The 11,011-nt window shown below is 56.8% G+C and overlaps 1 protein-coding gene across 1 annotated transcript; it reads left to right on the top strand.

Moving 5' to 3' along the window:
• The first annotated feature begins 987 nt into the window (after positions 1–987).
• On the top strand, positions 988–10,696 carry PELI3 (pellino E3 ubiquitin protein ligase family member 3). Its single transcript, XM_061156435.1, has 7 exons — positions 988–1,090; positions 2,245–2,397; positions 5,377–5,506; positions 6,330–6,431; positions 7,390–7,584; positions 7,902–8,090; positions 9,698–10,696. Exons 2-7 carry the CDS (start codon positions 2,246–2,248, stop codon positions 10,265–10,267), a joined length of 1,338 nt encoding a protein of 445 aa, XP_061012418.1. The 5' UTR covers positions 988–1,090; position 2,245; the 3' UTR covers positions 10,268–10,696.
• Positions 10,697–11,011: the final 315 nt, after the last annotated feature.

Below are 11,011 nucleotides of genomic sequence, written 5' to 3'. Positions count from 1 at the left end.
AGGTATACAGAAGCTATGAGTCAGACTGGAGTCACACAGCTGAGATCCAATCTTGGTCCCTTTCAGGGAAAATAACCATGACCAAGTCAGATTCCTAAATCTCTGTATTCTCATCTGCAAAATGGGTGGTTATACTGTCTGTCTCCCAAGAATCAAAGGGCTTATTTTGTTCAAAGCACAGCCCATAGCAGCTGCCACAGACTAACAGATGAGGTCTCTTGCAAACCCAGGCCCGGAGGGTCTCCATCCCATTTGTGGCACCTCCGGTGGTGTGCGCAAGCTGGCGGGCTGGAGGGAGGCATTCCTGGACACCTGGGAGGGTGGGGCCCAGAGCCAGCCGGCGGTCGCCCAGAGAGAAAGTAGTCCAGCTGGGCTGGAAGACAGATCAAACGCAGCGGCTTTCCTCTGCCTCCCCGCTGATGCACACCCGTACCTCCGTCTTCTCTAGTATTTCCATTCTCTCTCTCCTTTCCGCCCCTGCCTCTCTCCTCTAATTCCGCAGTTTCCCCATCTGGAAGGCGGGGTCTCAGGCAGGAGGTGCAGAGTCCCTGGCCTAAGCTGCGGAAAGGGGCCTCCAGCCCAGGGTGGGGTAAGGTGCTAGACTGCGATGAGGAAGGGGGCGCCAGGGTCTCAAGGAGAACCCAGGAGTCTCCAGAAACTAGGGCGGGGTCTGGAGAACCCGAACTGGAGAAGGGGATCTCAAAGACTTACCTGAGAGCCCCAGATCACGCGAAGTTGGGAGAGAGCGTTCCTAGAGTAGAGTGGTGGGCGTGGCTTCCAGGGGCCCAGGCGGAGGGGCTCGGTAAGGGGCGTGGTCTCTTGAGAAAGGGCGGGGCTCCGCCGACTGGGGCAGAGCTTCGCCGCAAGAGGCGGAGCCTCGAGGGGCGGGGCTTCCATGGGGCGGGGCATAGGGACAGGGGGCGGAGCGTGACTGTTTGCGCTCGTACCCCTCCCCCGGCCCCGGGTGTCCCCGTGACAAGGCAGCGCGGAGCTGCCGCCGGCCGGGCCCATCCCGCCGCAACGGCTCCTGGGCCGAGCAGGGGCGAGGCGCAGAGGGAGCAGCGCCAAGCGGGAGCCAGAGCGCGGCCAGGTGAGCCCGCCGAGGCGGAGGGGGCGGGGGCTTCGCCGGGCGGGCCCCAACAGACGCTGGGGGCGTGTTTGAGTGTCAGGGTGGCTGGGGGGGGACGGGTACTCGGTCCGAGGGCGGGCGCCTGTGGCTGTTTGCGCGATCGCGCCTGCTGTCGCGGGTCTAGGGTGGGCTCTGCGCCCGTCCGGGCACCGCTCGCAGGGCTCGGGTTGTGCGGGACTGTGTGCGTGCGCGCGCGTGTTTGTGTGGAGGGGCCGCCGGCTGTGTCTGCGTATGTCGCTGGGCTGTCATTGTGCCCGCCCCGGGCGCGGGGCGCCGGCCTGCCCCGGCGCAGTCCCTCCTGCGCGGGGATGTTTTCCAAACAGGCTTCCTGCGGAGACGGGCTCTGCTGCAGCCCAAGCGGGAGGGGGGAGCGCCGCCCCCACAGGCCTCCAGAGACCTGAGCGGCCCGGGGACTGCAGACTGACACCTGAGGGAGGGAGAGGGGCGCACCCGGGAGGTGTCCAGAGCCCTGTCCGCAGGGTGAGGACAAGATGGGGAGACTGAGGCAGGTGAATGGAGAGGTAGCGGGGCCCAGACCGGCGGAGGTGGGGAGGAGGGTGGGTAGAAAGGTGGCGAAAAGGACAGCAGCGCGGACAGAGAGTCATTGAGAAAACAGACAGACAGATAGAGGCCTAGACTAGCAAAGGGGCAGAAAGATTAAGACGGATAGGTAGATTCCAAAAACCTGACAGAAGGATTCCTCAGAAGTCCTGGGGCTGAGAGCCAAACCCAGGAACTGAATGTAAGATGAGCAGTAGGGGCCCCCGGCTCCTGGGGTGCTTTTCTTCCCAGCACACCCCAGACAGAGGTCCTGCCAAAAAGAAGCTTCTGGCCACCCCAAGTTGAGCCATCCCTCTGGCTCTGCCAAATATTCTGACCCTCTGATTGGGCAGCTCCTCCCTCTTGGTTCCACCCCATCCATCTCCCTTCCCTGGTATCCCAGCAACGCTGACAGTTTAGGGGAGGCAGAGGTGAAGTGGTTGCCATAGCAACAGAGTGGGTGAAAGGTCACTCTGGTCTTAGCCTAGGTGGCCTGCAGCAGGCTGAAGCTGGCATTGAGGGGGGTTGGGGTGGGAGGCTGCAAAGCTCTTTTTCTCTTCTCCCCCTCTGCCCAGAATGGTGCTGGAAGGAAACCCTGAAGTGGGGTCTCCCCGAACCTCAGATCTCCAGCACCCGGGGAACCAGGGCTCTTGTGTGCTGTCTTCTCCTGGTGAAGATGCACAGCCAGGGGAGGAGCCCATCAAGTATGGCGAACTCATCGTTCTGGGGTGAGCCTCCCTGGTCCGAGGGGGTGGGGCACCAGGCACCCCACAGGACAGCCAGACCAAGGGTCCCACCTCTCCCCATTTACAGCCTCTTGCTGTTCGTCCCTCCTCACCTTCCCAGCTGGGAGACAAATTTGACCAAGCCCACTTCAATTCACAATTGTTATTTTATCTTCCTATTTTTCATAAATTACGGAGACAACCCTGCCCACCTAAGTTTCTGCACGGAAGAAAGTAGCGCCAGCTGCCTTTCATAAAGCACCTCGTGTGTGTAGTCTGGGATGAACTCTGGTTCGCCAGCAAAAGTGCTTGGTTCAAATCCTGCCTCCGTGAGTTGCTTAACTTCCCTGTGCCTCCGTTTCCCCACTTACCAGTAGAGATGATGATAATAATAATACCTCAGAGGGTTGTTGGAAGGAACGACTGAGGTGATTTCTGTAAAGCACGTAGCACAGTGCCTGGCCCGCACCAAGTGTTCTGGGAGGCAGGCCTGTGCCAAGCCCTTTCATGGACATTATTTCATTTCAGTCTTCACAAAGATGCTGTGAGGAAGGAGGTGAGGAAACCAAGGCTCAGAGAGGGGAAGTGGCTGGCCCAAGGGCACACAGCTCTTAAGTGGCAGGGCTGGGATTTGGACCCAGGTCTTTCTTACTCTAGGTTTAGTGCACTTTCACTCAGCGACAGCTGACCCTCGTGCTACAGATGAGGAAACTGAGGCCAGGAGAGAGGAAGCAACGTGAGCTGGTGGCTGAGTAGACCTCATCCGTTCCTGGCCTTCACCTGACCAGGATGCTTGCCCCATGCACAGATCCCTCTCCTTCCTCCCTTCTGCACCTCCTTTTGGCCTCTCTCTCTCCCCTGAAGAGAGTATCTGATAAACTGTGTTATCACTGTGATGACTATTTAGACATAATAATGGCTACTGTTTGTTGGCATGTACATACCATGTGCTTTTATTTTTATTTTTTAGTAATAATAATCATAGATAACATTTATCAAGGGCTTGTTAAATATATGCCAAACTCTGTGCTAAGCATCTTAAAATGCTTTATCTCATTTAGCTCTCATAATGAACCTGTGAGGTAGATCCTGAAAAAATTAGCCCCATTTTACAGAGGTTATAGCGCTTCCCAGGTGGCACTAGTGGTAAAGAACCCGCCTGCCAATGCAGGAGATGTAAGAGACGCGGATTCGATCCCTGGGTTGGGAAGATCCCCTGGAGGAGGGCATGGCAACCCACTCTAGTACTCTTGCCTGGAGAATCCCAGGGACAGAATCACCTGGCGGGCTACAGTCCACAGGGTCACAGAGTCAAACATTACTGAAGTGACTTAGCATGCAGGGGTTATATGATAAGCAGAAGAGCCAGGATTTAAGTCAGGTTCATATGAACCCTCAGCCTGTGTCCTGAACTGCCCTTCCCCCCATATGTGGGAAGAGCTTACAAGGGCAAAAGTGATGCCCCTCTCAGGGGTGTTTGCATTAGAAAAGCAACCACTTGGGAATTCCCTGGTGGTCCAGTGGTTAGGACTCCACGATTTCACTGCCGAGGGCCCAGGGTTTGATCCCTGGTTGGAGAACTAAGATCATACAGGTCACGTGGCACTGCCCGCTTCCCCCACTGCCCCCTGCAAAAAAAAAAAAAAAAGAAAGCAACTGCTTCATGTCCCAAAGGAAGAGCTAGAATCACCGCTGGGAATGAGGCCACTGATGAGGGAGAGCTCAGACCTAAGGCGACAGGCTCTCTTGAGTGCCATCTGTTCTCCACAGAGCAGTGAAGCCCCACATCGGCTGGACATCAGAGCCACCCGGAGAGCACATTGAAAATTACCCACTGACAAGCTCATCCCAAACCTACAGAATCAGAATCTCCCTCTGTGGGTCCAGAGAAGACTCTGATTCAAGTGGTCCTTGGCTGTTTTGGCAGCTATTCATCCTTTTCACTTCCTGCTGCCAAACCTGCCGTGGCTCCCCAGTGCTTACGGAATAAAGTTCAAAATGCTCTCCCTGGTGTTCAGGGCCCTCCCACCAAGGTCATTTTCCCCGACTGCAGTCTCCCACCCAAGTCATCACTTTCTTATCTCCCCAAACTCTACTCGCCACAGGGCCTTTGCTCAGGGTAAGCCCTCCTTACCGAGAATCTTCTGCAAAAGAGCCTGGAGTCAGACAGATGTGAGGTCAAATCTAGACTTTTCCCACTTCCTAGCCTGGGACCTCAGGCAAGTCATTTTACCTCCCTGAGCCTCAATTTGCCTCATTCATAAAATGAGAAGAAAGATAGAAAGATACTTGCCTGGCAGGACATTACACAGATTCCGTTAGGTAATTAATAATGTGAAGCACCAGGAACACAGGAGGCTGCAGTTCATGGCAGCGATCAAGGTTATGACTCACCCCATCTTTGCCTTCTACAATCTGGACAAGGCTGGAAAGGAAGAAGTTTGATGTGTATGGATATGTAGAGATAGTGGCTTTGTGGGTCTTTTTTTTACTTCTTTTCTGGTTTCCGGTAGTAGTTGTGATCTAATAAATGACAGTTTGCTAAAGGTGACTCCTTTCTAGTTCTTCAAGGCCCAGTAAAGGTGTCTCCTCTCTTAGAAACCTGCTCCTGGAGTCAGAATTCCTTTCTCCTGTCTCTAGGCCTGGGATACACTTGGCTTGTGCCTGGGTCAGGGCAGGTGGCATCCAGGTTCCTCAAACAACTTAGGGCCTAGTGCCTGACCAGGCATGGTTCAGGAGTCCAGAAAACACTGGTTAATTGAATAACAACCCTTTTGAAGATCTTCTGACCACCACCCCGCTGCCACCTCACTCCAAGGCACCAATTTGATGGAGTAGGGTCTTCTAGCTGGTGGTACTAGGGCTTTTTAGGGCTTGTTCTAGGATCTGCCCAGAAGTTGGTGGTTCCTCCTAGTCTCTCTGGGGCTCACCCTCAGTCTCTCTCTCCTTCCAACCTTTTCTTCTTAACCCCCTCATCTACAGCTACAATGGGTGTCTGGCAAATGGTGACAAGGGCCGCCGCCGAAGCCGCCTGGCCCTGAGTCGCCGGCCACATGCCAACGGAGTGAAGCCAGATGTCATTCACCACATCTCAACGCCACTCGTCTCCAAGGCAAGCAGCTCGTCCTAGCAGACCTGGGGGCCAGTCCTACCTGCCCACAGCCCCGCCAGAGCAGGGGAGCCCACGTGTCTTCACTCACGACCCTGGGAAACCAGAGGATGGGGCTGGTGGGAGACTCCTCGCAGTGTGTCGAAGCTTGCAAAGTATTTCCTGGACCACTAGATCCCATCCCTTGGGGGGAAGTGGTCAACATCATTTTAGAGGAGGCCAAGGCTCTGGGAGGGGACGTGACAATCACACAGCAATGACAAAGGCAAAGCCTTTGGCTTCGGAGGGTTGGGGTTGTAGTTTGGGCTCCGCCACTTCCAGTCATTTGACATCTGACCAGTTTCTTCTCCTCTCTAAGCTGTGGTTTCCCTCAACTGTAAAATGGGAATGATAACCATGCCTCCTTTGGGAAGCTGTAGGGATCAAATAGGGGTCTCCAATGGCTCAGTGGTAAAAACTCTGCCAGCAATGCAGGAGGCACATAAGAGGCGGGTTCCATCCCTGGGTGGAGAAGATCCCCTGGAGAAGGAAATGGCAACCTACTCTAGTATTCTTGCCTGGGAAATCCCATGGACAGAGGAGCCTGGTGGTCTACGGTTCATGGGGTCGCAAAGAGTCTAACATGACTGAGCGATGACCATGCACATGGGGATCAAATAAGATAACCCGTGTAAAGGGCCGGCTGCACAGTTCCCCCTCTGTAAGCGGTGGAACCGCCCCTTCCCTGGGAGTGGCAGCTGGGTGTCAGGCTCCAGCTTCTGTCTCAGAAGCTCACGCTTCTCCTGGCTACATCCTCAGTGAAACGACTTCTCCTTTCTGTCCCCAGGCACTGAGCAACCGGGGCCAGCACAGCATCTCCTACACACTGTCCCGGAGCCACTCGGTCATAGTAGAGTACACCCATGACAGCGACACAGATATGTTCCAGGTAGGCTCAGGTGCCTCCACCAGCCTCCCGGCCACTGGGTCCCCAGGCCTGGATGCTTGGCTCCGCAGGTGTCCCAGGGGGAGGCTGGCGGACCAAAGGCCAGGGGGCAGGCGCAGTGCAGCAGACCACTCTTCAGACGAGGAAGCAGGATACCGGAGGGAGGGCTGTTGACTTCCCACTCACACAGCCAGTCAGTGGCTGGATCCAGATTCATACCCAAGCCTGGACTCCTAGGCTGTGGGAGACATACAGTTTAGGGGTTCAGAGTGTGGTGTGAGAGTCCTACTGCTTGGCCTCTGCTCCCAGCTCTGTCAGTTAGGAGCTGGGTGACTTTGGGCAAGAGTCCCTTAACCTCTCTGGACCTTGGTTTCCTCATCTGTAAGGTGGGGCTCATTACAGTCCCATCACATGGCATCCTTGGGAAAGTTAACTGAGATCTGCACACGAAATGCGTAACATGATATATAACAAATATTTACTCCAAATTCACTATTTTCTACTACTATTTGAGCCTTCCCAGACTATGGGTGTCAGTTACCCTTTCACTGTTCTATCTGTAAATCAACTAGTTTTTTTTTTTTAAATTATTTATTTGGATGTGCCGGGTCTTAGTTGCAGCATGAGGGATCAAATTCCCTGACCAGGGGTCAAACCCAGGCCTCTTGCACTGGGGAGCGTGGAGGACTAGACCACTTAGCCACTGGACCACCAGGGAAGTCCTGTAGATCAGCTAGTTTTTAACTGAGTGGGGTGGTTCCCAGAACTGCGGGGGAGACAGAGAAAGAGAAACCCAAACACCGGTGATTGGATATGGACCCTGGAGAACTGGGATGACATTATCTCCCTGTCGTTGGGTCACCCTGCCCACAGAACAGCTTCCGGGAGCCCTGGGGTAGGAAGCCCTTGGCACTGACCTTCACACACAGCATTCCTGTGCTTGCCCTCCTCTCCCTCACAGATTGGCCGCTCCACGGAGAACATGATTGACTTCGTGGTGACAGACACGTCCCCTGGGGGAGGGGCTGCTGAGGGCCCCTCTGCCCAGAGCACCATCTCCCGCTACGCCTGCCGCATCCTCTGTGACCGCCGGCCACCCTATACTGCCCGCATCTATGCCGCTGGCTTCGATGCCTCCAGCAACATCTTCCTTGGAGTGAGTGAGCCCCCCCAGGCAGGAACAGTGCTACATCTGAGAGTGAGCCGAGGGGTAGGCTGGGGAGGGGCAGCCTCCAGGGGTGATGGACCAGCCTGCAGTAATCATAACCACCACCTTTGCGGGGATTAGCACCCCCACTTAACAGATGAGCAAAGTGAGGCTCAGAGAGGTCAGATGATGCCCAAGGTCATACAGTGCCAATTCCAGTCCTCTCTGGGCCACCTCTGGGCTCCAGGGTAGAGGGGCAGCACTCCCAGCTCAAGGCCTGCTGGGGGCCACTCAGGGATGTGATCTGATCCCACGTGTGGTCCCAGGAGCGGGCAGCCAAATGGCGGACCCCCGACGGGCTGATGGACGGCTTAACTACCAACGGGGTCCTGGTGATGCACCCAGCAGGCGGCTTCTCTGAGGACTCGGCCCCGGGTGTCTGGCGGGAGATCTCGGTCTGTGGGAATGTGTATACTCTGAGGGACAGCCGCTCGGCACAGCAGCGGGGGAAGCTGGTAGGTGGCCTGTCCACCCTCCTCCCCATCCCCTCGTCCTTCCCGGGGCCCTCCCGATCTGCCCTGCCCCCTGCCCAAGCCAGGAGGTGATCTCCAGTCCTGCTGCACAGGGGAGCCCCAACAGGCTCCGTGTGGGGGCACGTGCCATTTGCGCTACAGCGGGGACCAGACCAGCATCTCCAGGTGTTGCCCACATACTGCCAGAGACCCACAGGGTTATGTGAAGCAGCATGGACAGGCACCTGTACAGCTCCACGTGCTTCTGAGGATGTCAGCAGCTGAAAAACTCACACCCTCTTATGAGGGTGACACTTGGCCCATGTGTGAGCAGTTTATAGCCTGAAGTGTTGGTGGTTTTTAACGTGTCTGTCACGTTCAGGCAAGTTTAGCTTTATTCTTTCCCAGCAGGAAAGGGCCTCGGAGTAGTGCTAACATAGGTGATGGGGAACCTAATGTTGGGAGCTGGGAGAGTCCTAGAGAGAGATGGGGCTTGCCCAATGTCATATGGCCAAGATCCTCAAAGAGGCCACGTAGAGGTTTTCCTAGCTGTAAGTACATGGGGCAAGGAGATGCCGAGCCTCAAAGAAAGCATGGCTTATCTTCCCAGGGCATCAGTTCCACTGGGAGATCTGGGGAAACATTATTTTGTAAAATTAGGCTTGTGAACCTCTCACTGGTACCCGCTACTGAGCACCTCCTATGTCCCAGGCACTATTCCAAGTTTTCACACTGATTCATGAGAACCACTTGCTACACAGGGAAGTAAAACCCACCTTGAGGACAAGGAAATTAAGACACGGAGAGGATAAGTTACTTGACCAGAGACACAGAGTCAGTAAACACTGAGGCCAGAATTCATGCCCAGACTACCTAGTGCTAGAGTCCTTGCTTTTAACCTCAGCCCTTACGCTTTGGGTTAAGTCCCTGGTGTTTTGGACACAGGAAATTCTGGTCTCTGCCATCAGGGAAGATGAGCTTGAGAAAATGTTTTAGAAAACTTCTATTTTGGTCCAGGCCTTGTTTTGGGCCAGTATGTGGCATGTGGGATCTTAGTTCCCCAATCAGGGCTCGAACACCCTTCAGGGGAGGCACAGAGTCTTAACCACTGGACCACCAGGGAAGCCCCACTCCAGAGTCCAGGCTTTCTGATTTGACAGATGAAGTGACCGAGGAGCAGGTTCCACTGAGAGTAAGGCATGGCGCCTGCCTGGGATTATTTTTTTTTTGGCCTTGCTGCCTGGCTTGCAAGATAAGATCTACTCTTAGAAGACTTAGAAGAATCAGAGATTGAACCTAGGCCCGCAGCAGTGGAAGCGCAGAGCCCTAACCACTGAAAGTCTCTGCTAGTTTTTTGAGTTTTGGTTTTGGGGGGATGGTGCTTACCCAGGACCACTTTTCCTGCTGGCCCATGGGGCTTCTCAGTCTCCTCTGGTCCTCTGCCCCAGCCCACCCCCTCCTCTGCCCCAGCCGGCCCCACGGGCATCCAGGGTGCTCCCTCCAGGGAGGTTCAGGGGGACGGATGGGTGGCTTGACTGGGGTGATGGCGACCGGATGGCTGGGGGTTCAGGAGCCCCTTGGGCACGAAGGCCCCTCTGCTGCCCCTGCAGGTGGAAAACGAGTCCAACGTGTTGCAGGACGGCTCCCTCATCGACCTGTGCGGGGCCACGCTGCTGTGGCGCACGCCGGCGGGGCTGCTGCGGGCGCCCACACTGAAGCAGCTGGAGGCCCAGCGGCAGGAGGCGAACGCAGCCCGGCCCCAGTGTCCCGTGGGCCTCAGCACCCTGGCCTTCCCCAGCCCGGCCCGCGGCCGCACGGCACCCGACAAGCAGCAGCCCTGGGTGTACGTCCGCTGCGGCCACGTCCACGGCTACCACGGCTGGGGCTGCCGGCGAGAGCGGGGCCCCCAGGAGCGCGAGTGTCCCCTCTGCCGCCTCGTGGGGCCCTACGTGCCCCTGTGGCTCGGCCAGGAGGCCGGCCTCTGCCTGGACCCCGGGCCGCCCAGCCACGCCTTTGCACCCTGCGGCCACGTCTGCTCTGAGAAGACTGCCCGCTACTGGGCTCAGACGCCACTGCCCCATGGCACCCACGCGTTCCACGCCGCCTGCCCCTTTTGTGGGGCCTGGCTCACCGGCGAGCATGGCTGTGTCCGCCTCATTTTCCAGGGGCCACTGGACTAGGCTCCTCGGGGCCCCTTGCTGCCGCACCTGCCTGCCCGCCTGGGTCCCCCACCTCCAGGGAGCTCTGCATGTGAGACTCTACCTGCTGGCTCATCGCCAGGCCAGATGGACGCGTTGGGTGGGCGGTGCCCTTTCCCTCCTAACTTGGGCTCCAGAGGGGGTCCCTGGACCCTCACCCCGGACAGAATGATGGGGCTCTCAGCATCAGCTCTGTCCTGGGCTGATGGAGGGAGGCCCAGCCCTACTGCCCCAGCCCTTCTAGGGGCATCCCACATCATGCCGCCTACACTGTGCCCCTGGGGGAATGAAGGGGCCATGGGTCCCTGACCCCCAGCTTAGGCTGGCTGTGCCCTGAGCCTGCCAACCCAGATCCAGATAATCACCCCGACGCTGCTGCCCTGGGTTCCTCTATAAACCTGCTGCTCAGCTGCCCTCACGAATCCGCGTGTCCCGTGTGCGTGCAGTGCCTCCAGCCCCCGAGTGAGTGCCGGGTGGGCGGCAGGCTGGGACCGACATCTGCGGATACCCACTGGGGGCTGGCCTCCTTGCCAAGTGTTATCTGGGGACACAGACCTGGTTCCCTGCCTGATAGAGTTCCCAGTAACTGAACGACAGACCAATTACTGGATGATAGCATGGCTTCCTGTGTGCTAGGATCAAAGAGCTATCAGGAGTTGTGAAGCTGGTCTCACGGGTGGCTAGAAAAGTGAGAAGTGAGAGAGGCTTCACTGCAGGGGCTTAAGG

The sequence above is a fragment of the Dama dama genome, chromosome 2 (genome assembly GCF_033118175.1).
Source record: "Dama dama isolate Ldn47 chromosome 2, ASM3311817v1, whole genome shotgun sequence".
NCBI classification, from domain to species: domain Eukaryota; kingdom Metazoa; phylum Chordata; class Mammalia; order Artiodactyla; family Cervidae; genus Dama; species Dama dama.
This window is presented reverse-complemented; position numbering and strand designations above follow the sequence as displayed.